Source organism: Malaclemys terrapin, chromosome 12 (genome assembly GCF_027887155.1).
Source record: "Malaclemys terrapin pileata isolate rMalTer1 chromosome 12, rMalTer1.hap1, whole genome shotgun sequence".
NCBI lineage: Eukaryota > Metazoa > Chordata > Testudines > Emydidae > Malaclemys > Malaclemys terrapin.
In genome coordinates this window covers 8,805,201-8,832,430 of record NC_071516.1, presented here as the reverse complement: position 1 = coordinate 8,832,430, position 27,230 = coordinate 8,805,201, and the positions used below count along the sequence as shown (strand labels likewise).

The 27,230-nt window shown below is 40.7% G+C and overlaps 2 protein-coding genes across 2 annotated transcripts in view; one reads left to right on the top strand and one right to left on the bottom strand.

Annotated features, from left to right (window-relative positions):
• Positions 1-320: 320 nt before the first annotated feature.
• On the bottom strand, positions 321-8,626 carry PSMA7 (proteasome 20S subunit alpha 7). Its single transcript, XM_054046069.1, has 7 exons — positions 8,449-8,626; positions 5,442-5,568; positions 4,021-4,145; positions 2,512-2,634; positions 1,515-1,634; positions 874-936; positions 321-541 (listed from the first exon to the last, which is right to left on the bottom strand). Exons 1-7 carry the CDS (start codon positions 8,542-8,544, stop codon positions 449-451), a joined length of 747 nt encoding a protein of 248 aa, XP_053902044.1. The 5' UTR covers positions 8,545-8,626; the 3' UTR covers positions 321-448.
• Positions 8,627-9,032: 406 nt separating this feature from the next.
• Positions 9,033-27,230, top strand: part of SS18L1 (SS18L1 subunit of BAF chromatin remodeling complex) — a 34,897-nt gene continuing 16,699 nt past the window's right edge. The window contains exons 1-6 of the mRNA XM_054046423.1: positions 9,033-9,365; positions 16,143-16,219; positions 18,598-18,682; positions 20,544-20,688; positions 25,761-25,958; positions 27,011-27,175. Coding sequence (XP_053902398.1) covers positions 9,297-9,365; positions 16,143-16,219; positions 18,598-18,682; positions 20,544-20,688; positions 25,761-25,958; positions 27,011-27,175 — 739 coding nt within the window. The 5' untranslated portion in view covers positions 9,033-9,296. The remainder of the gene's footprint in view (positions 9,366-16,142; positions 16,220-18,597; positions 18,683-20,543; positions 20,689-25,760; positions 25,959-27,010; positions 27,176-27,230) is intronic.

Genomic DNA, 27,230 nt, shown 5'->3' with positions numbered 1-27,230 from the left:
GAGTACCACATATGAGGAACTTTTGTAAAATTAAGAGTATTGCCAACTGAGAAAAAGAATCACTGAGTTGGGACCTGTCTGTTATGGCTTTATAATTATGCTATGAGATAACAATCTAGGATTATAAGCAAGCCAGTTTGCAGGAGTGATAGTGGAAAATAGTTATTGAAGAAGAACATCAGTGGCAAGGTTCAGGAGATAGGTATGAAGATACCTTTTTTGTGTCCTTTAATAGATTAATATCTCTCTTGTAACCACCTGCATGAGCCTAGTTTAAAATCCAAGGAACAAGTAGATTTATTTAAAATAAAAAGCTTAAAAAAAATCAGTAGGTTTATTGTAGGTCTCAGAGGGGCACAGTATGAATAAATGGATTGCCTACATCTCTATACAGAATAACCCATGATTTGAATTAAAAACAAGCAGCTATGCAATTGGATTTCATTCATCATGATGTTTTCTTCTGTTTTTTCTTTTCATTCTCTTCCTTTTCTTTTTCAATTTCAGCAACATACTTCTCAATTTCTTCAGGACTTAAAATCTTAAAAAAAAAAAAAAAAAAAACATAGGTGACTCTTAAGATACCAACAGACTTTATTGGAATGTGAAAGATCTACTTCTGCTAAGAAAATTAAGTCAATACTGTAATATTGTGCAGGGGTGAGTCAGTCTGTAAGCAAAGAAATACTCTGAACAGGCTGAACTGTTTTGGAAGCTTCTTTTGCCTTCGTATTAGTTAGAAATACAATTCTGCATCTGCCCTGCATGTAGAGCTGCTGTAGAAGTCAATGGGAATTCTACAGGGAGAGCAGTACAGAAACAAGCATCAGGAGTAGTGGAGGTGAACAATATTATTAAAACGACAACAGTTACCTTGAGTGGCTGATCTCTTCTCATAACGGCCAGCTCAATGTTTTTCCCACCTGATTGCACAACCTGAAGTAGTCAAAAAGTTGAAAGGTTTAGAATGAGAAATTCTATTCCATATATCAATTCTGATTAAGTCTCCCTAAGAGTCACTGATGGGAACTTTACATTTCTCTTTCCATTAGCTCAGAGAGCTGTATATTTCATTACAAATACTAGCACTGCAAAATAATAAGCCTCTTCAGTCTAATGAACTCTACTCCAACTCAGTGCATAAATTATGTACACTTGCACCAATTAAAAGTCCAAGGCACTATGAACTGTAGGGTTATTCTTAGAACTTGAGCTAAATGTGCATATTAAGTATATTCAGAATGAATTTGTGTGCCAATATCCAAAGCTTAAGTCTGATTTTTTTAAAAATTATTCTTCACAAGAAAACTTGTAGATTATTACATACAGTCCTGGTAAAAATCGGTTGTTTAAGAAGTGTTTTGTAGCTCAATCCTACAGGCAGTATCTAGTGTCCTCAGACTATAATGGAAAATACCATTTTTGATAAATTCTAGAAGTCATGGGTGACTTATGGTGATCAAGTACACACATATACAGAGGAAACTGTCAGCAGGTTGTTGAATCAGACTCACTTCAAGAAGAGCCTTGATGACAAGTTTAATGGTCAGATCATCTGTTTCAATGGCTTCATCAGTATAGTTTTTCTCCAGGAATTCACGCACAGACTTGGCTCCTCTCCCAATGGCATTAGCCTAGAATAATTGCAGAAAATGGTAGATACAAGTTTGGGGGGGGGGGGGGGGGGGGGGAATATTACTAACAGAAAATGATGCAAATACCCAACAGACCACATACCCTGTTGTGCATATAATGATCCCAAGACTGGATTAATAACCATTCAGAAGATCATTGCCACTCACCCATGATAAAAAACAAGTGAAGCCAAGATCACTATTTAAAAAAAAAAAAAAAGTGTTGGAAGATACTTAACACACACATGCTTGTGTGGTGTTGTTTTTCAGGAGGATGAGGTAAGATTTCCAAAGTAAAGTTCTGTCCTCTGTGCTGCTAGCCCTACTAAACTTTGGTCACTACTTCCAAATCTCAACTTTAATCCGGGGGGGGGGGGGGGGGGGGTGTGTGTGAAAAGGGAGGGATGATATTAAAATCAAGTGGTTTTTACATATTAAAAAAGTGGGCATAAACTCTCCGACCATATAGTATAAGACAGGGGGATAGCAACCTTTCAGAAGTGGTGTGCCGAGTCTTCATGTACTCACTCTAATTTAAGGTTTCGCATGCCAGTAATACATTTTAACCTTTTTAGAAGGTCTCTTTCTACAAGTCTAATATATAACTAAACTATTGTTGTATGGAAAGTAAATAAGGTTTTTAAAATGTTTAAAAATCTTAATTTAAAATTAAATTAAAATGCAGAGCCCCCCCCAGACCAGTGGCCAGGAACCGGGCACTGAGTGCCACTGAAAATCAGCTTGTGTGCCGCCTTTGGCATGAGTGCCATAGGTTGCCTACACCTGGTATAAGAAGTACCAAGTCCATCTCCCAACAAGATATGATCTCCCCAGAGACATTTCATTTAATCTCCACCAGTAGAAAGAGTCAACTCACCTTCCAAGCATGGTAAGTGCCAGAAGGATCAGTCTGATAGAGCCTGGGAGTTCCATCGAAGTCAAATCCCACAATAAGGGCAGAGATCCCAAAAGGTCTGCGGCCATTACTTTGAGTATATCGCTGATGAGAATCAAGACAGAGCTTATTTCAGAAACTTCTCTACAAAGCATATGGATTTCTAAAGTAGTAGTTTATCGTATTTCCTATAATTTATTACTGGGACCTTTTCTTCCCTTGTTGTGGTTTCAAGATATTTCTTGTACTGCAGGTCACCCATAAACTAAAGCATGTCAGAGGATGGTTCCAAAACAATAGCCTCTCTTAGACACTTCTGAATTAACTACTACCACATTTAAAAAAAAAAGTGAAATATTATTGTTCTTGTTTCATGTTAAGACATTCCAAGGTATCCAGGAATGTAACTTGTGTTAATTGATTAGCAGATGTGATGGTCACAGAGAGAATGCAAAAAAGCAGCTTTACCAATCTGTATTGACATGAAAGCTTAGAAAACCCATTTTAAAAAAGCCCAAAAGACATGGAAGTGAAGCTGAAATGTGATCATTCTTACACAAGAGTAACTTCTGTAATAAGTCCAATAGCTGCCAAGATCCCAAGTCTCTAGAATTTAAATACTTTGTGATGAGAAGCAGGCTACTCCACAACCGGTGTTGCTTCACTATGTTAAAGAGCGCCCACATTCCATTTCTGTCAGTATAAAGGCCCAATCCTGCATTTCTTGCCCAATTATTTTTGCAGGAGTTTGGGCCACAGGAAATGCAGAATCAGATTTGTTGCTTGTAAAACAAGTTTTTAAAATATTTGGGTATCTGTCAGAATGAAAAATAATTACATGTAAGATTATTCCCTTGCAGTAAAATAAAAGTCTGAAATAAACTTTCATGGAAAGAATGTAAACATGTTTCGCCTTTCCAATACATAACAGAGCTCACACTAAAGATGGACCATACACAAACTGGACTCTTACTAAATAGTGGAGATCACTGAGATTAATGCATTAGGAAGAGATTAAATAAAAATGCATCATGGAATATACTATTTGTCCATTTTGATACTGTATTTAATTTTAAATTAATAAGTTCTAGTGTATTAAATGTATTATAAAAATGTCTCAATAGGTCTCACTACAGTTTTCTGCTAGTAAATCTTGGTAAGCTGGAGAAACCAATCTGTTTGTGTGAATTAAAGATTGCAGATCAGCACGTTTCTACTGTTAATACATTAGTGCAATAATGCTGTCCCAATGAGCACTAATTAACGATCTGGATTTGCCCATCTTTGGGAGAAACCAATAACATCCTGTTTCTCCCCTTTGTCTGAAGCTACAGCAGTAATATCCAACTAAGAGATGCTGCTCTGTTATCCTGGCTTTTCACTAGTGTAACAGCAGAATTTGGACCAATTTTATTTACCCACTGATTCTCTGGCACCATACCATATTTTTACAATGAATGGAGAAACACAGTACAGAGTTGTCTAATGTACCTGTTTCAGGCTTGCGATGTAACGTGTGATGTATTCCACGGTGACCGGATCCTCCACAGTAAGTCTATGGCTTTGACACTCCACACGAGCCCTATTTATCACTATTCTGGCATCAGCTGTGAGCCCTGCAATGATGATATAATTCACCATGTGCTCAAGTGTGTACTTGGCACCAGACAGATAAATAAGATAGACAGTCCCTGCCCAAAAGGGGCTCACAATCTAAATTCAGACAAGAGGGATGACTAACAAAAAGGGGTCATGGGTCACAATGACAAGATCATGTAGTTACTTCGGCTTGTCATGAAGGTACAGTAATTTTTTATAAGTAGCTAAGATGTTAAACCAAAATTTTAATTTTAGTTTCTTTCATGCTTGCGAATTAGAGACAAATGCTCGAACAAGTGTCCAGAACATTTGTTAGCAGACTGTCAGTAGGCCAACTAGAAACAGTTTAGCAAAATCTGTCCTCAAAAAGATTTCTGCTATATTGCTTATATACTGTACTGCCTCATAATGAGCACAGGTGACAGATCCAAAGTAATCTTGTCCAGTCCTCCTGGTTAGAGGTAAGTTTGATGCTGCTGTTGCCACAATAGGTATATAGGATTAAGAACTGTAAAAGTTAGTTTGCAAGAATGACAGATGTGTCTAAATCTAAAGAGGAATACCTTGGCCTACTCATCTGGATATCTGTACTAAGAGTAATAATTTACAGCTCTTTAGTATTTTAAGACAGTTGTGCTACTAACAACTTACATTGACAGTGAAAGAATTTTGACTTGTCTACTTATGCTGCTTATTTTTCATTACTCTCAGCTTAGACAATGAAAGTCAATTAAGTCACTTTAAAGTTCTTAGTGCTGCAAGGTTAGAGCTTCAATCATTGTAGGCAGTAATTCATTTAAAATTAGTCTCTTCTGATCTTTGATTTTATAATAGCTTGTAAAATTTAACCTTGGTCAGATTCAAATGGGGAGAGTTCCTCTAATTTAGCCTGTTCATATACATTATGTCCATTTTATGAATGATCAAATAAATTGATCTGTATCTGTTTGTTCACCACCCCTCAGCCACAACGCACACCTCTGCCAAAGCTGGAATTAAAATACAGGAATTCCCAGTTTTCAGCCTCATGTTTAATCCCTTGCATCACACAAGCTCTGAATATAAGGACATTTTCCTCATTAAATTGCTGGTTCTATAGAATTACTCTTTAGGCATTCTTATTCAAAGGAAATAAGTAAACACCTAAATATAATCCCTCCTCTTCTCCCTTCCAATTGTCCAAAGGAATTTGATTTTCACTGTTCATAAACCCTACGCAATATAGCAATGCTCCAATAACTACCTTTTAATTCCAATGCCTGTTCCCAGCTTAAGATGAGAATTTAATAGTTCAAGTGTCAGACACTGCATACCTGCAAAAGCCATGCAGACATTGTCATCAAGGGCGCAGATCTTCCTCACAGTTCTTTCATCCTGAAGTTTTGCCATAGATTTCTTTTCCACACCAAGAACAACAATCTCTTTTCCTCTTACTCCAACCTTCAATGCATTCAAAACCAATGACAGTTAAGATACACCCACCAGACCTGTAATAGGTATAGACTTTTCTTGAAACAAGTACAAAAGTATTAATTCCACCTGAAGCTTCAAATGCTTTGCTTCATGTTGTAGTCTGCAACAAATTGGAAATTAACTGATGTAAGACAGCAGAAATTGGCCCATGTACCAGCAAGTGTAAGGCCTTACCATGAATATGCCACAGAATAATTCTCTGAGCATGTAATTGTACTTTATACCTAATGTAGTTGCATCTTTATACTTAATTCCAAGCTGAATTAAGAACACTGTTGCTGCTGTATTTGAGTACTTATTATGGTAGTAAGTCAGAGCCAAATACAAGCTATTGCTCCTCAGGTCCAAAATTATACATATTACAGATTATCGCCTAATGAGAGCTACAGACAAGATTACATTGGACACTTCCACATTCTCCTTACTTTCTGAAATTCTCCTTTAGGCTTGAAGTTTGTTATGCTCATCCCAAATGCAAATATTTTGGAAAGCGATCAAAAATTTCCAGCTGTTTTGTTACTGGGGAGTTAAAGAGATGCACAGTTTTTCAGCATTGTCTTTCTGCCCTGAACTTTATAAAGCGGCAACATTTTGCACCTATTATGCACTGGTATAAACAGCTATACAAGGTTCAGTGCTCTGGTGAATCAGGCCTTTAATTTTTTTTCTATTGCTGTCACCATGAACAATTTTACCCCTCCCCCCGATGTAATGCTGCCCAGTTAGTTCAATCTTGTAGAAAATTGTGTGTAGCCAAAAGGGCATGCAGCAACTGTCAGAACTCATTCCTCCACACCTCATTTGCCTCAATGACTTGTAATGACCTGCTGGTTTAGGGCTTAAGTTTGTAGTAGTATCACTGCCAGATACAACTATTCAATAAAATATAAGCTCCCCACTGTGTTTAAAATAAGTGTCATCAAATAATTTTTTGATGGCAGGTTATGTACTTTACCAAAAAAAGCCCTTATATATAATGCACCTGTAAAGTGCCAAACACACCTATATCACTGTATAGGTTAGTATTAAACACTCTGGCAAAATCAAACTCATTGGGGATTCATTTTTAAAAGCAGTTTTAGAAAAATGTCTGTTCCATAATTTCCAGTTTGCAACCAGACACCACCATCAATTTGCATTTACACAGCACTTCATGTTTTCAAGCAGCACAGACCTTTAATCATTGTGAAGGAGGCATTACCCCCATATTGCAAGTGAGGAAAGGGAGTCAGGGATGTTAAGTTGTGTGCCCAAGGCCCCATGGCAAGGGAGCAGCATGTAAAGAAGAATTCATGAGACCATGCTCTGAAGCGTCCCTAGCCTCTGGTTGCCAGAAGCTAGGAATGGGTGACAAGGGATGGATCACTCAAGGATTACCTGTTCTGTTCATTCCCTCTGAAGCACCTGGCATTGGCCACTGTCCGAAGACAGGATACTGGGCTAGACGGAGCTTTAGTCTGACCCAGTATGGCCATTCTTATGTTCTAGAAGATCTTAGTTCCCAACTCCCAAGAGCAATCTTCTAGTAACTTGCCACATACAATGGGTTCCTGCAGACTTTATGCTGGCAAACTCCCATTAGATGTCAGTAGTTTTATTATTATTGGAGCAAGATTGGACCCTATGCTCTGGAGTGGAGATATTTAACTGATTGGATAGTATATCATTTCAATTACATTCAGTTATCTTCGGAGGATGAGGAATTTTATTTCTATTATATTTAGAACTCCAGCATTATTATTTTTATTTTTTTTAAAGCTCCCTCCTTCAGACAGCCACAGCTGAAGAGGCTCTGCCTAGTGGGCTTGAGTACACAGAGCAGCCCACACGACTCACGCTATGGCAGGGTCAGGCACCCCCAGTGATGCCAGCTCAGTCCAACTTTCTCTAGTGGGAGATGGGGAGCAGCAGAGTCTCAAAAGCCAAATGGCAGCAGGGTCAGTGTCCCGGGCAAAGTGTCTTGGTGCTGGGTCTTCCCAAGCCAATGAGCCTGTCCTGTCATACACAACCCCAGGTGCTCCCACCACATGCAACCACTGCTGGGCATTTACTCCCCACTACTGCCCCAGGCATCCATTCCCCACACTCCTGAGCTCCCTCAGACACCCCCAACCCCTCCCTCAGATTCCCTCAGCCCCCCCACTACTACCCCCCAGTGCCTGCCCCCTCCCTCAAGCCCCCCCTACTACTGCCCCCAGTGCCTGCCCCCTTCCCTCAGCCCTCCCACTACTGCCCTAGCCCCTTCCCCCCCCACATCTCTCCTAACCCCCCTCCCTCAGTCCTCCCACTACTGCCCTAGCCCCTTCCCCCCACATCTCTCCCAACCCCCCTCCCTCAGCCCTCCCACTACTGCCCTAGCCCCTTCCCCCCCACCTCTCTCAACCCCCCTCCCTCAGCCCTCCCACTACTGCCCTAGCCCCTTCCCCCCCACCTCTCTCAACCCCCCTCCCTCAGCCCTCCCACTACTGCCCTAGCCCCTTCCCCCCCACCTCTCTCAACCCCCCTCCCTCAGCCCCCCTACTGCCCCCAGCGCCTGCCCTCCTCCCTCAGCCCCCCCACTACTGCCCCTAGCCCCTTCCCCCCCCACATCTCTCCTAACCCCCCTCCCTCAGCCCTCCCCGTCTCTCCACACAGCCCCCCCCCCCCACTACTGCCTCCGGCCCCTTCCCCCTTCGGGCCGCTACTACTGCTCCCGGCCTCTTCTCCCCACCCCCCCCTCCCTCAGGTACCCCCATCTCTCCACACACACCCCCCCGCGGGAGCCCCCTCCACGCTCGCCCCGCTGCCCTGGGAGCGGCGGCCATTCCCCGAGGCGAGGCGGCGCGGCGCGGCCCGGCCCTCACTCACCGCGGTGGAGCCCTTCTTCACCGCCTCCTGCGCGTACTCCACCTGGAAGAGGTGGCCGTCCGGCGAGAAGACGGTGATGGCCCGATCGTAGCTCATGACTCCGGCCCGCTGCTCTCCCGGGCCCCGCCGAGCTGCACAGACCGGAACCAGCAACCTCCGTCCCTCCCTCCCTCAAAACAGCACACTCATCCCCCCGCCCTGCGCGCGCCGCTTCCGGGGCCGCGCCACTCACGCGGCACGCCGGCGGCGGCCCTTGCGCCAAATGCGTAGGCGGCTCTTCCTCCTGACGTACGTACTTGGCAGCAGGAGCGCAGGCAACGCGAACGGCCAGGCAGCTTATCTACGCCTTTGGCATAGCAAGTTGCTGTCTGCCTCCCGTACGCATTTGACGTAGGCCCTTGACTTTTCACGGTGTCTGTTTCCCCCACGCGCTTGGCGTACCCTGCTTCTTTTCCTACGCACTTGACGCACTTGGCCGCTTTTGGCAGAGGCAGAAAGATGCTGTTCGCCTGCGACAGGAAACCCAGCAGCAGGGATGCACCATGTGCAGATCAAAGGGGAGGAGGGGAAGAGGGGGGGACAACTCGGATGACTTTACTCCTCCTCCCCAAATCTCAGCAGCTGGCTCCCCACCTTGCAGTGGGATCAGTGGCATCAGGGCGAGGGTGGTGCATGCAGGCTCTTGGTGCAGTGCCCCTGGCTCATTGCAGGGCACAGATTGTACCATCTGCGCTGGCTCCCCTCCCCATGCACTGCGGAGAATCTTTGCACAGCAATAGCAGCCAGATAATAACAATATTATTAGAGCCTAGGAGCAATATATTATAGACACATTAAAAAACCCCACCATGTCGGTTGCCTTTGCTTCTGCTCGCCCGAGAGGCAAAGGGGAGGTCACCCAGCAAACTATCCAGAAGGTAAAAAAGCATGCTTTTGTACAGACAAGAAATGTTATTTATATATTCCCGCTATGGTGCTGTGACTGGGGAAGGAGGCTTAATTCTAAAGTGATCACGAAAACTAGTGAATTTGCAAGGGTTGGGAAGATGGACAGCTGGAGGGGGGGGAGGAGGAGGAGGAGGAGGTGGAACAAAGCAAAGGTGTTCAGATCACTGCAAAAAGAGAGAGAGAGAAGGAAAGCAACCAGAGAAGGATCTGCAGAATAGAAAATTCATTGCATATTATCTTTCGTGCTTGCAAAGAAAAAAATGCCAGGGATAAATTGCAAGGAGGGATCTGCACATTTTGGATGGCATATCAGCTCTTAACAAAAAAAAAAATTGTCTCAGTGAATTGACAAGTTTTTTTTTTTTTTTAATGGTTGCAGGATTTTAATCTTTTAAAATATGGAGGGAGGTACTGAAGTGTGGCAATAAAGATACTTATTGTCATCCTCCAAAGGTTTTTTATTAGGAATTGCAGCTGTTCATGTATAATGTTTAGCAGGCAAAGATTTTAAAGGATTTTCTCTGCAGACTCAGCCTGGGTTTCGTCTGGAGGCCAAAAGCTGAGGGTACCGAGTTTGGAAGTTATGATGGGTATTTGGAAGAAAACAACAGAAGGATGGGGAGATACATACTTGCCCTCACTAACTCGCCACCCTCCTGGAGTAAGATACCTGTGAGATAACTGTAAATAATGGAAGAGGTGTGGAGATGTCAATAAGGAACATGTCTGTGTCCTCGATCTGGTTAACTTATACAGTACCTGTAATTTCTAGTTCCACTGTGTATTTTATGTCATGCTTTGCTCTGCTTTAGAAATTTGGGCTGTGCAGGAGTTTGTTTAGTCAGTGCAGTGGAACTAAGGAATAAAGGTGTATGGCCCATTTGTAAATTATAATGGCGAACACACACACGCACAAAAGGTGTCAGTGCTGAAAGTAATCAGTTGCTCATCAGCATTTCTTCCAGAGCCAAGCCATCATCTATTGCCAGTTTTATGAATTATAGGGGAATTCATCTCAATGGAGGATATGATCAAAGTACAGGAGAATGAAAGCAGGACAAACTACCTTAAAGAGAGTTAAGAGCCTGGTGTACATCTGTAAATACCAGGAGATTCTATCTGAAATTCATCCCCTTGTGTCTTGGTCTTGCCGCACATGTGATATTGTGATCACACCCACTTACTTTTAAATGCAGAAATATTTAGGCACCAGTGGTTAAGGATGGAGTTTTATCCTTAACTCTGGATGTTTATGTATTTAAGATAGACTTTCACAATTCCTGTAATGTAGTCCTTTTAAAATGACTTTTGATTACTTTCCATGAAAAAGGACAATCAAAGAATTTTCATGATTCTCTCAATTTTTAAAGCATTAATATCTTGGAACTGAAATCTGTTTTGTTGCAAATATAAAAAATACTCCCTCTATCAAGTACACTCAATGACTTGTTACTTTAGGATTGCTCATGTATGCTGAGCTTGAATTGTTCATGAATGTGGAAGGATTTTCTTTTTCAAAATCACTGAAGTTTTTGTCTGGAAACAAGCACATAAATAACTCAGTGGGCTTTATAATCATAGATTAGAAGTCGGGATCAAAACTAATTGTGGGACACTAATTTTGGGAATCCACAACAGTGTTCTCTTTAGGAGCCAAAATTGTATACCAGTTAAATTAAAAAACCCACACAAAAACGCATAATTTTTACTTTGTATGTTTAAATACATAATCAACTAATTTTCATCATACATGTTACTAACTCAATTTCAATGGCTCCTTCAAAGCCTTTACAATTCCAATACTACATTACTTACACAAAACTTTCCTTGAAGAAAGTGAGAGTTTTTGAACCACCAGGATTGCAGAATTGAGACTGTGTACTTAACATTAGCTCATGAGCAGGGCTGGGCATTGACGTTAACCCTATATGTACTCCCGTGCAACTGAGTTCACAACCTTCTCCTTTTTTAACATAGTAACTGTCAGGACACCAGAACTATTCCCTGTTCTTTTTGCAATGAGCAAAATGGGAGATACATTCTTGCCCTCACTAACCCGCCACCCTCCTTATTATCCCATCCAAAGAGCCCTTTTATTAGAGTAGCAACCTTTTGTAGTACCACCGGAGTGCCAGTACTGGATATGAACACACACCCATAGGTGAGACCTGATCTCTAAGCCTGCTTTCCTAGATGTGAGTTTGCTATCAGCTGAGACATTTATTAGTGATACTTTAACAGGTTTTCTAGCATCCTAAAAGATAAGTAATGTTTTTCAACAAAGTTACCCTCCGCATTCTGCTCTGCAGAGCTCAGTTTTCGATTTTCCACCAGTTCTGCACTGGGAATTTCCGTTGACATCATGGATGCAGAATATGAAACAAAGAGCTTCACTGTGAATTGGACAGGAGTATTTTGCTCATAAAGATTCTGTGCCAAATCTGGCCTCCCATGTGTGCATAAGTACATACTAGAAAACATAAAGGAGAAATGTGGATCACCATGACTCTGACTCCTCTCATTACCTTCCGGGAGCTAGGTACACCCTATAGGTCTGCCACATCAGGATACAACAGCACCTCCATTTCTCCAACCCTTCATGACAGGAGTCACAGAGGGATGTTGCGAACCCTAGCAGGCAGGGTATGTGGTCTGCAAGTACACCCCCATGCCTGGTAATGACACACCCTTTCTATCTGCACAAATACGGAAGCAAGAGAAATCTTGAGCTGTGTGTAGGGTTGCTGTTGGCTAGAATACACTAATATGATAATGCTGCTTTTGCCAATTTTTCCATGTTTGGTCCTTTGTCTGTATGTAAATTTGTCAAGAATCATTCCTTAAATAGAACAAGCAGATATACAGATGAATTAATACTAACTTTTTGTAGAAAATATGTAAAGAATGTTTCACATTTCCTGATCATAAAGTAAATTTAAAAACACAGGCACACTCATGCAAGCACTTAATATCAGGAGTAGTACTTACAACCATGCACACCTTCATGATTGACTTTAATGGGACTACTGACAGTAGTGTCGACTATGATAAGTAAGGTGCAGATCCTCAGGGGTATTTAGGTGCCTAACTCCCATTGATTTCAATGGGAGTTAGGCAACTAAATACTTTGAGGATCTTGGCCTAAGTTGTTTGCTGGATCAAGCCCTAATTTTGTAAATATTGCTTTCTTTACTCTTTTATCTCTCCATTCTTTCACTTGTAGAAAGTTCACCACAAATTATCAAGGAAATAATAAAAAATAATATAGCAGACCTTAAACTCACTAAGAAATTGGTGGAGACAAAAATAACTCTGTCTTGGAAACCATTTTAAAATAAGCAAAATGTGAATTTTAGGCAGTGTAAGTTGTATGATGAAATGCTCTCTCTTGCATTTTGCCCAGGAACACTCGTTTTTTGGAAACAAGTTAACCACTCTAGAACTTGCTTAAGGCATAGACTAGTCAATTGAAGCTTTTGATCTATTCTACTGCCATGCATCATCTCACTGGTGCATGGTTATTCAACATTTTTCTCTATCTCAGAACAGAACTACTTCAAAGAGCAAAAACACACTGAGGGATGTAATTCTCCTGTGAATGCAGTTTCAATCTAGTCAGTGATGCAGATTTCAAACTGTGCTTCTTCCAGTGCAGTATGCTTCACATGCTAGCTTCTTAATTTCTTTACTGCAGGGCTGGATAGTCTGAAATTATGTTATGTGAACTTAATGTCTATAAAAGTATGTTTACTGTCTGGCAATGATAAGGTTACACGGATATTTTTTAAAGGTATTTTAGAATCAGATGCAGATATTTAGTGGAGAAAGTGCCCCTTCCTGGCAACAATCTATCTGGCGTTAAGGACCAACAAAGTAAACCCATTGATTCTGTAGAGTTGTATACTTGAGCTAAATCCTCTACAAATATATCTGCCTATAAATGTACTATAAAAATGCAAAGCAAATGGCTCAACAAAGACATGTGGATAAAGCTGTATTTTGGCTAAACTTCTCTAAAATCCAGCACATAACTTTTCATTAGAACAGAACTGTCTGGTGGCTTGATGCCCGTTTAAAACAACTATCATCAGACTTATAACTACTTTACTAGCATATAAGATTTTTTAACAGCCTCCACAGTGAGGAGCTATAAAGGCTGTATTATTGGCCCTATCAAAGCTTTTTACTCAGTGTCAGAGGTTTGAGATAAAGGAGATTAATTTATTTGATTAAAATGGTTATTAACCCACTCTTTGCTGTGATGATGGGCAGGGCTCATATTTCCAATAAATGGAAAAGGAAAGATCCATATTTCAGAATAGACCCTTTAAAAATTCTACATAACTGGCAGGAGAATTACACAGTTTTCCTGATGATGTTGTGTAGAAGGATCAATTTGGGAATCATTGTGTGAAATGTGTTCCTGAAGGAGAAATACTTGGAAAAAATACATAGCTCAACTCAGACATATGTTGTAAGTCTATTAAAAAAGAATGCATATGAACCAATGGATTTGTGATATATGAGCTCCCTTTGCCATGCGACTCTTGGTCCCGATATTAAACAGAGGTTCTCATGGCTGCTCCATAAGTATTGTATCTTGCAGACCACTTCCAGTGTACAGATAGGTTACTCATTGTAGCAGAAGTTACTTCACATACTGCACTGCATTGCACCAGGCCTGCTCCGTGGCCTATGGAGCATGCAAAGGCGTTTGGGAGATGGGGTGGAATGAGGTGTGAGACCATACAGAGATAGTCTGCAAGCTGCCTAGACTTGTACCCTGGCTGATGTGCAATCGTTTGGGAATCTAGCGGTTTCTAGACCAGGAGTAGCTGCTCTTAGGTGGTTACTTTTGAAAGAGCTCCGAAGTGAACATTTTTGTGTGTGTATCTATATCTGTATCTATATCTAGATATATGCATATCCCAGATCGGGGAATTGCATATTCAGATAAAAGGACCTCCCCTAATTTATTAAACTGGGGCCTCCTGTGCTAATTGTGACAGATTGCACAGTATGCAGCTGCAGGTTATGAGGATCAGATGGGGATCAGTCAGTGGGTCTACTTGGTTTAAAAGCTACAGGGTGCCCCATGGCCCAATTACACAGCCCTTTGTGAAGTATCTATTTGGTGATCCTTTGTGATTTAAAGAACAGTGAGGCACAGGGCAAACACCTTGGGGGTTTTCTGTGCCTGCAAACTTGTTAGCTTGTCCCCATCATCTATGAAACGTAGATTTATATGCAAATACCATGAGCTTTAGGTTTTATAGCTGTCATATCTGTCAGGTTTCTTTTCTTGCATTTTGTAATTGTTACTAAATACCAGAAAGGAAACTTCCCAAATTCAACAAAAAATGTAAAGTTTAAATATGTTCTTGTGACATACCCATATAGGACTCTGGAGCTGGTGATTGGTGCTAAATACAGTACGTGCGGGGGTGGGGGTTCAATGCTCCCTTTACCCGTAGAGTCCAGACTCCTCCCATGGTATCTACATATCTGCCTTTTTCCATATCTTATAGAAGGGTCCAGACTAGCCTCAGGGATTGCTACTGTTCAAGAATCTTTCTGGCAAACTGTAGCAATATATCTTAGTGGGTTCATATGGATGTACAACCTATGTTCTGCTCCTCTTTAGGAGATAACGGAAATGCATTCATGAAGCCATGGTCCTGGAATGCAAAAGGGACATGGCATAAAAAGGTTAATGTTGAAATTTGTTTATATTTATGTGTGTATTTTTAAATCAAACATCCAACATATTTTATACTGTAAGCTTTTGGGGCAGGGATTGTTTACTATATCTTTGTACAGTATCTAGCACGATGGGGACCTCACCTGTTTGAGCCCTCTAAGTTCCACCACAGTATTAATGTTAAGTAATAATAATCACTACCTAAAATACAGAAATACTATTGACATATTTATTCTTTACAGTATTAACTACCAATGAGATGTAAGCCTACAGTACAACTTTTGTGAGCTGTAATTTTATAAAAACATGTTTTAAGTAGTACACCTCTACCCCGATATAACGCAACCTGATATAACACGAATTCGGAAATAACATGGTAAAGCAGTGCTCCGGGGCGGGGGGCAGGGCTGCGCATTCCGGCAGATCAAAGCAAGTTCGATATAACGCGGTTTCACCTATAGCGCAGTAAGATTTTTTTGGCTCCCGAGGACTGCGTTATATCAGGGCAGAGGTGTATAAATTGTATCATCTTTCATTTCTGACTTTTCCTCCATTTAAAATGAACTCAAATTGTAAAATTTTGTGGGTTGTATTTAGTGTACCTTTCATAAAAATTGTACTCTGAAACCAGAGCAATGCACTGAGTATTTTAATAAGGAAGTTTTGTATCTTTTTTTTGTCATATTTTTCTGTTCTGTTATTCCTATTCAGGCATAATATATAATAGTTACGGACTAAGATTAACACAAAATGGACTGCCCCCCTCCCCCCCTCCTCCAGGAGTTTATTTTATAGTAATGTTCAATAAATAAATTTGACTTTTGGGAGTAGTTGGAAGTTTTGATTCCATATTAATATTCCTGTGCCAGTCTAGGAACTTCATAATGACCTGGAGGCAACAGACATGCACAAAGAACCATCAAGCTAAGAATGAGTGAAAGTGGAATATTACAGAAGGAAGAAACATATAGCAGAACTTGGTGTGTTTTAGTCTTATCGCTATTGTTACCTAGTAACAAGTATTTTGATCATTTTTTTTATGCAGATGCTAGATGAAAATCACCACTTAATACAGTGTATTATGGACTATCAGAGCAAAGGCAAAACAGCAGAATGTACTCAGTGAGTATTATTTACTTTGGAATATTTTGGATATTATTCCTGTTCTTACCACAAAGTGCAAGAAGAATACTCTGAATAGTGTTGCACAACTGCCACTGGCAAGAGTACTTGGAGTGCTAATTTTCTAAGATTTACCATTAGTCAACAAGTATAAATTATTCTTGGGACACAGTATTTTTTTTCACCTTCGATATTTTGAACAAAGTAGTTGTACAAAATATCAGGATCAATAATATATCAAAACAAAGGAAAAATTGTGCAAAAATCAAGACAGTAGTGATGTTGGTGGTAATAGGTGAAGAACACCTTCTGAAAATAAGCAAGAAAGTTGAATATTTCATCAGTTTTCAAAGGAAAATTTTAAAACTGACCATAGTTTGTTACTTGCACATCACTACCCTCAGTGGAAGAGCAACACTGGGAATGAGGAAGGATCATGGCAGTTTTGATTTTTAAAAAACATGAAGAGTAACTTGAAATTTATATGTCAACCTGATCCTGAATTATTTCGCATGCAGAACTCCCATTGAAATCAAGTGTGGAGCAACTGCAGGACTGGCCCCATAGGCTATATCTGAAGTAGGAGAAGTGAATTGTGGGAAATTTGGAGTTCTGCCTGGAAAAGACAGTATTTTCTTTTAGGACCCAATCATGCACTCATGATGCAGGCAAAACTAATAGGATGGGACTATTATTGAATGATACCACATTTATGCTGTTTTTAAAAACATGCCCAATTAATGTGTGAGAAGAGTCTTTACTATATGAAAATGAAAGCTAGGATCTGTTTTGCCTTTAAAGGGTATATTCCTCTTATGAGGCATATACAGGTAACTCCTGTTATGCATGTACAGTCAGGGGCGACATAACATAAGACTGTAGGTCTGTATATAAATCTGTAAGCTCTGACGTTCATAAAGAAAATGATTAGTCTTTAGAATATTCTCTACATATCACTTACAAAAGTAATTATAAGGAAGTGTAAATTTAGGATTATGGCACTATTTGTTCAGGAGATAAATATCAGCAGGTAGGTAATTATTTTCTAGTATGCACGAAGTCAATAATATAGTTTTATCAGAAGGGGATTTAATTTTTAGAGATCTAGGATCTTGGTGATCTATGCCAAAAGAAACTGAATAAAGGCTTGTTAGTTTCCATCACTGCTTATTGTTCTTAAATCATGAAAGCAATGTACTTTTACTGTAAACATGGATTAGATTTCAGTAGGAACAGGCCTAATGAGGGGTCAAGTTGAGGGAGGACAGGCATGAGAAAGCTGTTATTCTTTCAAAAAGGAAAGTGTGTATACGGAGAGGGAGGCATTTGTCTTGTTATGTGCTAATGATTCAAGACTTCATCACAGGAGATCTGAATCCTTTTCTGTAGGGAGATGGGTATTTACTTCCTGCAGTGATATTTACTCACAAAAGACCCTGAACACTAAAAATTAACTCAAAACCTTATGAGTTCAGGTACCTTCTCTGCACCATGCTTCTCTCCTCGTTTCCATCACTTTCATTCTTGTCTCCATTCTGGATTCATTTTGCTACCTCATTTGCCCCCACCCTCCATCAAAAGAAAAGTCATACAGTAAAATAAGTTACCTTTTGGTTTTTTGGTGCCTCTCAAGCTTCCAAAAGTTTGAATTTCCTCCTGGGTCAGTGGCACAGTTTTTAACGTTTTGTATCTAGGTTCTCTCCTGCTTCTCATCATGATCTTTTCACGTTCACTGATGACTGGGAGGAAGCGTGAATGTTTCAGATGGTTTTAGTGGATGGCAGTAAGCATGCGAGTTAAAGCACTCTTGAAAGAGTGTTGTTCTCCTGAGCTTGCTTGCAGGGCAAAAAGGTTTTGTTTTCTGGAGCTCCAGAATTTATACTCTTTAGGACTGTGTTGACATAAAGAAAGTGATTAGTTTTTAGAGCAGTGGACAATTAATCAAGACTCTAGGCTCAATTCCCATCTCTATCACTCATTCAGTGGGTTTTCAAACAAGAAAGTATGCAGGGTTGTAGTAAACATGCTGATCCCAAGGTATTAGCGAGACAAGGTGGGTGAGGTAATATCTTTTATTGAGACCCGAAGAAGATCTCTGTGTAAGCTCGAAAGCTTGTCTCTCTCACCAACATTAGTTGCTGAATTTACCCATTTGTAAAATAGTTGTTGAGTATTTTGAGACTTCCTGAAAAGAGGCAGGACAATACAGAAATGGTCATTATTATTATTTATTAAGATGGGAAGAAAGCGGGGTTAATTTACATTTACCGATGATTTATAGATAGCACAGAGAAGCCAAGACTGCAATGAATTCATGAAATGGGATATGTTGGTATTGCTAACTCTTCCCAAAGTAAGCTCTATTCCTTATCTTTTAGATACCAACAAATCTTGCACAGAAACCTGGTTTACTTGGCAACAATAGCAGACTCTAACCAGAATATGCAGTCCCTGCTTCCTGCAGTAAGTACCAATACTAACATCAAATACGATGTTAACTATACCAAGGAGACAATTATTTGAGTATTGATTCGTGACAAAAAGCTGTTACTAGTTAGCCATTTTTAATAAACCTTTTTAGGAAAAAATAAGTTCTGGATTTCAATGGACAGTAATAGAAAAGCTACTCTATGCATGTTTTATTGTTTATCGGGACTATTTTTTTAATCCTGCCACCTGCAGAGCCAAGTGCCTAAATTACCATGAATCAAATTGTACAGGGTTCAACAGGATCTATTAAAAATCTCTAAATAACCAAAAATAGGTTTTCTGTATTTTAAATGTCACTATTGTATGTGCTCAGGACCTTCTTAGGGTTGAACTAAGTGCTGTGTGTGCCACTGGAAACTTCCCTTTCTCGTGGTATAAGGCTGCTGTTTCTAGTCCTGAAAGGTACCAATACATTGGTCCTTAAATCTGCCACCAGTTCATGATTAAATGTTGCATAATGTTTCTTCATAAACTATCAGCCTGGTTTTTTGCAAGGTAGGTGATAAGCCTACTGTAAAGGTCTGGTCCTGCACCACCAAAGTCCTTAGCAGCTTTGTCATTGACTTCAGTGACAGAATCATGCAAAATGCCTATGCCGGATTGACAGCTGTGATCTAAAGATACGTGGTTTGTTTCTGTAGTACTCTTGCAGGAAAAACTCCCACTGACTTCAAAGGCATTTTTGCCTGTATAGGAACTGCAGGATTGAGAGCATATTTTCTTAGATTTTGCGGCCAGAAGGGACCACTGTGATCATGTAGACCTTCTGCATAACACAGGCCATAGGATTTCCTTATGTTAATTCCTGTTTGAACTAGAGAACATCTTTTAGAAAAAACATTTAAACTTTATTTAAAAATTTCCAATGATGGAAAATCCACCATAACCCTTGGTAAATTGTTCCAGAGGCTAATTACCCTTACTGTTAAAAAATTGCACCTTATTTCAAGTCTGAATTTGTCTAACTTCAGCTTCCAGACACTGGACTATGTTATACCTTTATCTGCTGAAGAGCCCTCTTTTATAAAAATTTTGTTCTCCATGTTAGTAAGTACTTAAGACTGATCAAGTCTGTTTTCTTTAATATAGCTTATATTTCTTACATAAATCAAAGGTCAAAACTAGAATTGTTCTGAAGATGTTTTGTAGACTCGTGGTCAGATCTAGTGCCCTTACTCAGGCAAAATTCTCATTGATTTAAATGAGAGTTTTGTTTGAGTAAATTGACAGGATTAGGCTCTATGTGTTTTAATTCTGCAGTGAATTTCTCTCTAACCTAATTGATTTAGAAAGTATCATATACACAGTGCCATAACTAAAAAATGTGCTTTTTATTCCTGCAAACCCTTACTTATGTGAGTAGTCCTTGCCCATGTATGTAGTTTCACTAACTTCAGTGATGCTACTGGCATAGGATGAAATTCACCTCTGTGCAGAGGGTCTATCACAAGAACCGTGCTTCATTTAGGCTCTAGGGGGCATGTGCCTTACACAGTCTGCTCTGCATAGGGTGACCAGATAGCAAGTGTAAAAAATCGGGATGGGGGTGAGGGGTAATAGGTGCCTATATAAGAAAAAAGCCCCCAAAATTGGGACTGTCCCTATAAAATAGGGACATCTGGTCACCCTAGCTTTGCACCCAGCTGAATTTCATCTATAAGGAATACTTACATGAATAAAGGTTTGCAGGATCAGGCCCCAAATCTGTAAAATTAAAATCTGGAAGCACTTTCAGATGAGTCAGTTTGTATCCATAATGAGGTTAGTTTCAGGGTTATTATTTTTCTAATTAAAACCTAACCAAAAATCTGCTTCCCCTTCTTGTTGTTTGCAGCCACCAACGCAAAACATGAATTTGGGCCCAGGAGGAATGACTCAGAGTGCATCCAACCAATCTCTCCATTCACAGAGCAATCTCAGTGATGCAATTGGGACAGGCCTTCCTCCTTCCTCCCTCATGCAGAGTCAGATTAGCAATGGTGAGCTCTGTTCCCCTTTGTGCTGCTTTATGGTTGCCCAGCAACAAAATCATTAATGCAGAATATACTTAGAAGAGGTCTTTTACAGCTCTGTAACTCACCTTTCAGCCACATGGGAATTTCAGGCACATGCTGAAATATTCACAAAATGGCTACAGTTTATACTGCTGCTTGGATTCTGCAAGGGCTCCAGTCCAATTAATAGATTTATGTAGGGAAAATAAATATGAAACAAAATATTTTAAAACGTGCAATGAAAATCACCAATAAAAAGATACCTCAAAATTAAATACCATAATAGTTTTAATAATAAACATACATTGAGTTGTATGTTGCAACCCTTTTGCACTCATGCAGGCAGCCCCATAAAGGTCAATGGGATGGATAGGGTGAGCAGGGATTGTTTGTATGAGTAAAAACTGCAAGATCAAGTCCTCAGACTTCAGAGTTCGTCTAAGATAAGTACCCTTTTAAAAATAAAATGCAGTTACTTTAGTCTTCTTTTTTTTTTTAGAGTAGCCTTTAAAATGTTGTATAGTATAACCAGATAGCTTACATAGATCTTTTAATGGAAAACTGTAAACCAGGGGTCGGCAACGTTCGGCACGCGGCTCGCCAGGGTAAGCACCCTAGCGGGCCGGGCCAGTTTATTTACCTGCTGACGTGGCAGGTTCGGCCGATCGCGGCCCCCACTGGCTGCAGTTCGCCGTCCCAGGCCACTGGGGGCGGCGGGAAGCCGCGGCCAGCACATCCCTCGCCTGCGCCGCTTCCAACCACCCCCATTAGCCCGGGACGGCGAACCACGGCCAGTGGGGGCCGCGATCGGCCGAACCTGCCGCGTCAGCAGGTAAATAAACTGGCCCGGCCCGCTAGAATGCTTACCCTGGCGAGCCGCATGCCGAATGTTGCCGACCCCTGCTGTAAACTTAAAAACGCACTTCAGTATTAATTTTTTATACCCGTGTTGTTGCAAAAGCACCATGAATGAATGTAACTGAAAGAAAAGAGATTTTTTTTTTCTATTTTGCATTTTGTTTACTTCATATATTTGACATTTGATGTATGGTCAGTTTCACTATTCCACTTCATAATCATTTAGTTAGTTTTCTCCCTTTGCTTTGGTCTTTCACAAAGTGTTAGAAAGGAAAAAGAACAGTTTTTAAAAATAGGAAAACATGATTGTTCCACAAACATTGGCAGGAGGACTATTGGGCAGATGTATCTCATGAAACTACTCAACTTTTTTTTTGTTAAACTTACTAGTGTCTCTGTAAATTAATGGATGAGAGTCCCACTTAGAATAGTTTTGCAGTTTAAAGAACTGGACTTTTAAAATTTATTCTGGGCCTTCCTATTGCAGTGTTCTTCCTGCCTGGTACGCAGTAACAACAGAAATCAGTCAGCGAGGATTGGTGGGTGGGTGGGTGTCTGTGTGTGTGTGACAGCCCTGTAGACTGAACTCTTCTATTTATCAACAGAACAGGTAACAGCAAGGGCAGCAGCAGTATAAGCGTACCCTGTGGTTGTCCCACCAAAGTGCGTCAACCTTGACCTAAGGGGACTCACTTCCGGGGTGAGAAGGTAGTTCAGTCTCAGTGCCCAGTCAATCCTGGGCCTCTGCTGAGAATGTCAGCAAAACAGTTGATTAGTGCCAGTTGATATTGTGATGAGAACACCAATCCACTGGGAACTAGACTAAGACTGACCAATTAATTTCACACAGGGCATTGAACAACCATTGGCTGATAGTAACGTTTGCAAACTGGGTACACAAATGTACATGCAATTCTGAAAATGGAAGCTCTAGTATTTGTGAAAGTGTTTGAGTGGCAGCAATACAGAACTGAAGTTTTCTGTTTACTTAGCATCACAGGTACAGCACAGGGGGCAGCAATACAAGCTTCTGCACACTGACCCTCCATTATCCTCAGTCAGGTCTTAGAAGGATCCCCTCTAAAAGAGAGAAGGTAGTTCAGTTCCCAACATCTATTCAATCCTTAACATCTCTCATAAGACTGCTAGCAAGAGTGCCAAGTGTGATGCTGATTTTGGTGATGGGACAACAGTCTACTAGGAAGTGGACAGAAACTACCACTAGCATTTCAGATAGGCCACTTGATACACCAGTTGGAAGTCAGTTATTTCTCAGGCCTTGGATGTACAGCTAAAACCACCAAACTTAAACAGCCAGTCTACAAGTTCTACTGGTGCAGCTTGTAAAATCTGTCAGCCATACCACTCATGGTCAATCCCAGTATTGCTAATCCCATGCCTTCAAAAATCCTGAATCAGACCCCAGAAATCACAAGGTTGGTTTACAAAAATCGCCAGATTTTTAAAAAAAATGTTAGGTGTTTTTTTTTTTTTTAATTGCCTTCTGTTTTTCAAGCTTCAAGTACATTTGGGTCATGTTTTCAAGTTTTTATCTGCAACTATGCATGCCAGAAACGTACTGTTTTTTAAATAAAGCTGAGATTCTCATGTAATAACATAACTCTGGGCTCTTGGACTTTAAGAAAACCAACAAATATTGCAAGAGTTATCAACGCTGTAGTTAATTCAGCCTTCAGTATTTGTAAGGTCCATCAGCAGAAGCACTCTCACTCAGAGAGATTACAAACTCCATTCAAATTCCATGTTGTCTTCTGTTCTACTGAAGAACAAGTATCAGCTTTATAAGACATACATAATTGTAGGGTCAGACTTCAGCAGCCCTAAATTGGAATAGCTCCACTGACTTCAACAGAACTATACCAGTTTACTCTTGCTGAGAATCTGGCCCATAGCCTCTCGATAAGAGGGGAAATAAAACATTCTACAGCAAGTTTTCTCATTTCAATATTTGTAAATACTTTAACAACAAGGAGTCTGGTGGCACCTTAAAGACTAACAGATTTATTTGGGCATAAGCTTTCGTGAGTAGAAACCTCACTTCTTCGGATGCATAGAGTGAAAGTTACAGATGCAGGCATTATATACTGACACATAGAGAGCAGGGAGTTGTTGTTTTTGTAGATACAGACTAACACGGCTACCCCCTGATACGTAAATACTTTAAAAAAGACTACCTAAGGAAAACTGGTATTCAAAAAACTTTAAGATGCTGTTCAGGCTGTAAATAAAATTAATATCAATTAAATCAAAATAACATGAACATTTTTTCTTATTTGGTGATCCTGCATGTGTCTCCATCTAAATGGTCTTGCAACAATGTGAAACAGTGCACAATAAATATGACTAAGTTTGCAAAAAGTTACAAGAATTCAGAGCAATACTGGATATGAAATAAGGAACGGGTCCTGCATAATTGAAGTTAGTTATCCAATAACAGTAAGAGCTAAGATAATTAAACATATGATAAGGTAAGTAGGACAGTGCTTACAGCCCCGGGGTACAACCACAGCATATGATAGCTATTCTTATTGACTGTTGGCTTTTATTAGTACTACAGATAATTGACCACAACTTACAGCTATGTGTATGAAAAAACAAGGTCAGCTTTATCAACTGGGTGACCCTGAGCAAGAGCGAGGCTCCATGCTGCTGGAGAGTTGAATGAAGTTATGAGTTTCTTTCTTGTATCATACAACTGCAAGGGAAAACTGGGAGTTTCTACCTCTCTCACCATCATGAGAGGAGATCAGGAATTTGTAAATTGCCAAGTCAGGAAAGAACTGTGGGATCACCCCCAAAAAGTGTGGGTGCCAGGAAATCATTTTGTGTTTATGCTTAAGGACAGGCCTGGTAATAAAGAGCTCTACATTTTTGGTTGTTCACTGAAGAAAACTTGTATTTAGTGTGTGGGTTGGCTAAGAGGCGCCTATGAAACCTTGTTGTCCTTCTTTAGGGCCCAATCCAAAACCCACTGAAGTCAGTAGGAATCTCTGTGTTGACTTCAGTGAGCTTTGAATTGGGCTTTTACAGACCTCTGTAAAAGCAAAATCAGCCAAGCAAGCACATACAGTGTCCCAGTCACAATTAGCAAGATACTGTTAGTATGAATCCCAAAGGTTGAACTCCTAGCGCAGAGGGCAAGTCAGCAAATGAACTGGGAAGAGAATAATGGTCATGGTAGTAGGGGCTAGCATGGTTTTTTGGAGAATTTTCCCTCTGAAACTACTGGGTATCTTCAATCAAGCTAGGGGAAGACAGAAGGAAGAGGATGTGATATCTGTAGGCGCAGTACAGAGGCAGGATGAGTGCCATCATTCCCCTCTTTCCTTTCTACTCTAATTAGGTTTGGTGGGGCTCCCTTTCTCCTTATATGGTGGGCTTGCTGAGGGACCTCTTCTCCATTTCCTCTCTTCTGCCTCCCCCATTTATGGGGCCTTGTGATACCTCACCACCCTCCCTCCCCATCCAACTAGCTCCTCTCTCCCACTGCCCATCTGGTGTCAGGGACCCTAGGTATGTTCTTCTATCTTTTTAAACCCTAGCAGAGGAGAAAGTCTGTTGGTACTGCTGCTGGGCACAGAGCAGTTGTGTTTGATGCAACAGCAGCATAGAGGAGCTGCCAGCCGCAGTTGGGTCCTCCCAACAACACCTGTTACAAGAGAGGGGTAGCTGATAACCTTTAGGGGAAGCAGGAAGCAGGGGTTGAACCTAGTCAGGGAACACCTGAGCTATTGAAGGGCTCGGACACTCCCAGAGTTCTTGATTCAGTTTAGTGTCTGAAGCCGCAGCTGGCATTTGCCAGCCATGCCGACTATTAGAGCTGCCTCTGTCTTAGGAAAAGCTGACAGAGCCTTCTAGTTGGAGAGCCTTCACTTCTGAAATTTGTTCCTGCTTGCCATTCAGCAAAGCCAAGTTTGGTAGTCTTCAGGACAAGGTTCAGTATAGCTTTATAACAGACAGTAGGTAGTAGGTTTGGCTGTTTGTAACTAACAGGAGTTTTAAAGTTGAGGATTGGGGGGTGGTATTATTTTTTTATTTTATGGCCTTTGGCATATAAAATATATATATATATATCCCTTCCTAGGTACCATAACAAGAATCCAGGTAAGCGCTAAATTTTTTTATACTCAGCGTAGGTTGTCAATAACAGCATCACTCTTCTTCTTGTGATCTGTTAGGTCCTAATCATGTGTCTATGCAGCAGTCAGGCCAGAATACGATGCCCACAACCTCTCTGAGTATGACTGTGAGCAGCCATGGAACTGGGCCTGGTTATAGCCATACAGTGCCTGCATCTCAGAACGTGCCAATGCAAGGCCAGGGGTCAATAGGCAATTACGTATCTCGAACAAATATCAGCATGCAGTCTAACCCAGGTAAGGTTCCCGTTCCTTTTGGGATTGAAAGGACTTTTCAGTGGCCTCAAAGATGCACAACATGTGAAAACGTGCTGTAAATACTCTCTGTAACCCTGTTCCTGCACAGGAGCAGAGATGCAGGAGGAGAGGTGGTTTTAAGCTACCTTTGTGTTCAGCATTTTCTGGACTCAGGATAAGTCAGAATAGCCTCAGTGTCACTCTAACTTCCATTCTATTTCTCATAGCCCTCAGCGTGTGGTGGAAGGGGTGAATATCCAGAGTGCAGCACTCTGGTCATACTGTGACAGACCCAATACATATCCCCCATATGTTCTGAGCTGTGAGAGGGCTGTCATAGAATAGTTATGCCAGCTAAAGAAGCTGTCCATGCTGGTGATATTCCTCAGTGGATATTTCCACTTCCTTTACAGGCCTTTCACATTGCTGGAGTGGCACAAAGGGGCCAGAGGGCAATGGAGAATCTGTCCCTGTCTTAAAAATGTTGACCACCGAGTAATGAATAGCATATCAGATATGAAAGAATTCTTTCAAGGAAGTAATGTGAAAATAAAAAAAAAATACTATAACTTCAATTTACTTAACTTCTGTAGTCATCAGGCCTATAAATAAGGTAGAAGAGGAAAGAGAAAGTTGGTTAAAGAAAAAATGCAGCTGAAGATAAGGGTGCAGGTGAAGAAGAATAAATATTTCAGTTTCCTCATGCATCCTTTTCTGTAGTCATGTTTCAGAAATGATTTCTGTTATTTATTGAGATCAGATATATTTTAAAATACCTGACAGAAAAATAATGGTATGAATTGATTATGTTATCAGCATATGGTTCAGCTTACAATGTAGAGAAGTTAAATATGCACACTGGGAAAAAGTAAACAATTTCTGTCTTTTTTTTCTTTTTCCCCGTCCCCCTCATGGAGGATTCACTGAATGATGATCTGAATGCAACTTTAAAAGACTAAATTGGCTGACGATTTTAGTTATTTAAAAAAAAAAGAGTAGGAAAAGAATTGTGATATCCCTTTAGAAAACAATTTTATCTATGTTCTATGTAGTCTCCATGATGCACCAGCAAGCGGCAACATCCCACTACAACTCGGCACAAGGAGGGAGCCAGCATTACCAAGGACAGTCCTCCATTGCCATGATGAGTCAGAGCAATCAAGGCAACAGCATGATGGGTCAGCGACCCATGGGCCCTTACAGACCTTCTCAGCAAGGTAAAGTGTATTATTTGGTTCCAGAAAGGTGGCTACCCCACCATTCCTGCTGTCA

What these genes read in the sequence shown, in the direction of transcription:
- PSMA7 (XM_054046069.1), bottom strand. Translation starts at nt 8,544, where the DNA reads ATGAGCTACGATCGGGCCATCACCGTCTTCTCGCCGGACGGCCACCTC. An exon ending in ACATCGCAAGCCTGAAACAG is followed by an intron (nt 2,635 to 4,020) that starts GTACATTAGACA and finishes GATTCTCATCAG; the next exon opens with CGATATACTCAAAGTAATGG. An exon ending in TCATCAAGGCTCTTCTTGAA is followed by an intron (nt 937 to 1,514) that starts GTGAGTCTGATT and finishes TGACTACTTCAG; the next exon opens with GTTGTGCAATCAGGTGGGAA.